The 2,159-nt window shown below is 42.8% G+C and overlaps 1 protein-coding gene across 1 annotated transcript in view; it reads left to right on the forward strand.

Annotated features, from left to right (window-relative positions):
* Nucleotides 1-2,159, forward strand: part of pik3r4 (phosphoinositide-3-kinase, regulatory subunit 4) — a 16,231-nt gene that overhangs the window by 3,968 nt on the left and 10,104 nt on the right. The window contains exons 6-7 of the mRNA XM_031879466.1: nt 1,618-1,752; nt 1,832-2,053. Coding sequence (XP_031735326.1) covers nt 1,618-1,752; nt 1,832-2,053 — 357 coding nt within the window. The remainder of the gene's footprint in view (nt 1-1,617; nt 1,753-1,831; nt 2,054-2,159) is intronic.

The raw sequence follows: 2,159 nt of genomic DNA on the forward strand, positions 1-2,159 counted from the left end.
AGATACTGATGAGGTGATGAGGCCCAGATACTGATGAGATGATGAGGCCCAGATACTGATGAGATTATGAGGTCCAGATACTGATGAGATGATGAAGTCCAGATACTGATGAGATGATGAGGTCCAGATACTGATGAGATGATGAGGTCCAGATACTGATGAGATGATGAGGTCAAAGAGCTTCAGGGAGAGGAGGCTGACTGTAGCGCAGCTTGATGCAGGGCTGAGCTGTGAGTGGAGCTGGGCCTGGATAAAGGTGGAGGTCTAAACAGACGTGAGTACAGCTTCCTGCAGATATGTGTGAGCATATGGCTCACACATATCTGCACTCATTTTGTTTAGTTTTGCACAGGTTGCACGTTATTGTTGTTTTGAAAAGATATGCAGTGTAAAACTCTTTAGTGCCAAATATTTGAACTTGTTTTGTTTAGTTTGACACAAGTTGCACTTTATTGTTATTATCTTAGAAAGTTCAATGCAAAACAGGTGACTTGCAGCCACAATAAGCTATTTTCTGCCAAATATTAGTTACTTTTTGCACAGATTGAACTTTATTTGCATTGTTCTAACAAAGTGATTGCACATTGTATTTGTTTTTGTCTGATGGAGCAATCTGGTTTACTTGAAAGTGATTGCAATTTTCTTTATTCTATTATTTGAAAAAGCACAGATGGAGGAGTCACAACATGTTATTTCAATAAAAGTTCAACATGCACCATTTTGTTACAATGTTGTTGGGGCGGTGGAGCATGAACATTTTTCTTCCTCCAAAGTGGGGCGTGACAGAAAAAGTTTGAGAACCACTGATTTAGAGGGAATGTCCACTTCCTGTTAGTGAGACCAAAACAAACAAACAGAATGTCCTCTCTTCAGGTAATCATCCGTACTCGGCTTCATATGCTGCTCAATCCCTTTGGTCCTCAGTACATGATGATGATGATGCAGCTTTAATTCATTCTTTACACCAGAAGGTTCAATACTTTAGTGGAGGTGGGAAGTCCAGTGAGTTTGCCACAAACCAGAAACACTAAGAAGGGTTTTATATATATTTGACATATTTTTCAGACAAGTAACAACAAATGACAAAAACATCAGAACTTCATCAAACTGAACACTGTAAAAAAACAACTCAAAAACACATTTTTGTCACAAAGGAAGTCAATTTCAGCTGATTTACATTTCAGATTTTTTAACACTCAAAATCAAATACTGAGCCCAACAACACATTGAAATACATTCAGTACACCTTCAGTAGCTAGCGTAGCATAGAAACGCTACCGCTAGTTAGCGCTGTGCTAACGTACTCTATTAATGTGAGGGTTTAGTCCTGTCTCACTGTCACTTCGAGTGTTTGACTCCTTTATGAACATTTTACTTTGCCTAAGAGAATTACCCACAATTCATAGCAATGTGACGTTAAACACGAGGTAACCAGAGGAAGCATGGAGACGTAAAGATAAACAAAGAGGGTTAAACATGCGAGTTCAGTCTGGAATACTGTTTGATGAATTCTGTGTAGCGGAGCGATGCTACGCTGTGATTGGACATTCTGCATTAGAGGGGCGGGACTTAGCGAAGGTGATTTATTATTGTTCTTGTGTTCACGGTAATGTTCAGAGAACATCGCTCACCTGGCGGAGAGCGCTCTGCGTTTCCTGGAGTTGGTTCAGGAAAACAACGTGAACACGGAGCAGGACCTGAGTGGAGAGGAACCGGAGGAGATCCTGCACCCCAACGAGAACTACGACTCAGGTACAGAAACACACACCTGAGCTGACACATCGATAAAAGAGTTCATCTCTGAGACTCAACACTGCTGCACCTTCTACAGAGCTGCAGGCGCTGCACGAGATGGTGCAGCAGAAGGTGGTGACGCTGCTGAGCGACTCGGAGAACATCGTCAAACAGTCGCTGATGGAGAACGGCATCACCAGACTCTGTGTCTTCTTCGGACGGCAGAAAGCCAATGACGTGCTGCTGTCTCACATGATCACCTTCCTCAATGACAAGAACGACTGGCACCTACGGGGAGCCTTCTTCGACAGCATCGTGGGTGAGACAACATCCCAGAATAGTCAGAGATGTTCACTACCTGTTCAGGTACTCTGTTCACTACCTGCTCAGGTACTCTGTTCTCTACCTGCTCAGGTACTCTGTTC

The sequence above is a fragment of the Anarrhichthys ocellatus genome, unplaced genomic scaffold (assembly GCF_004355925.1).
Source record: "Anarrhichthys ocellatus isolate YVR2014 unplaced genomic scaffold, GSC_Weel_1.0 scaffold270, whole genome shotgun sequence".
Taxonomy (NCBI): domain Eukaryota; kingdom Metazoa; phylum Chordata; class Actinopteri; order Perciformes; family Anarhichadidae; genus Anarrhichthys; species Anarrhichthys ocellatus.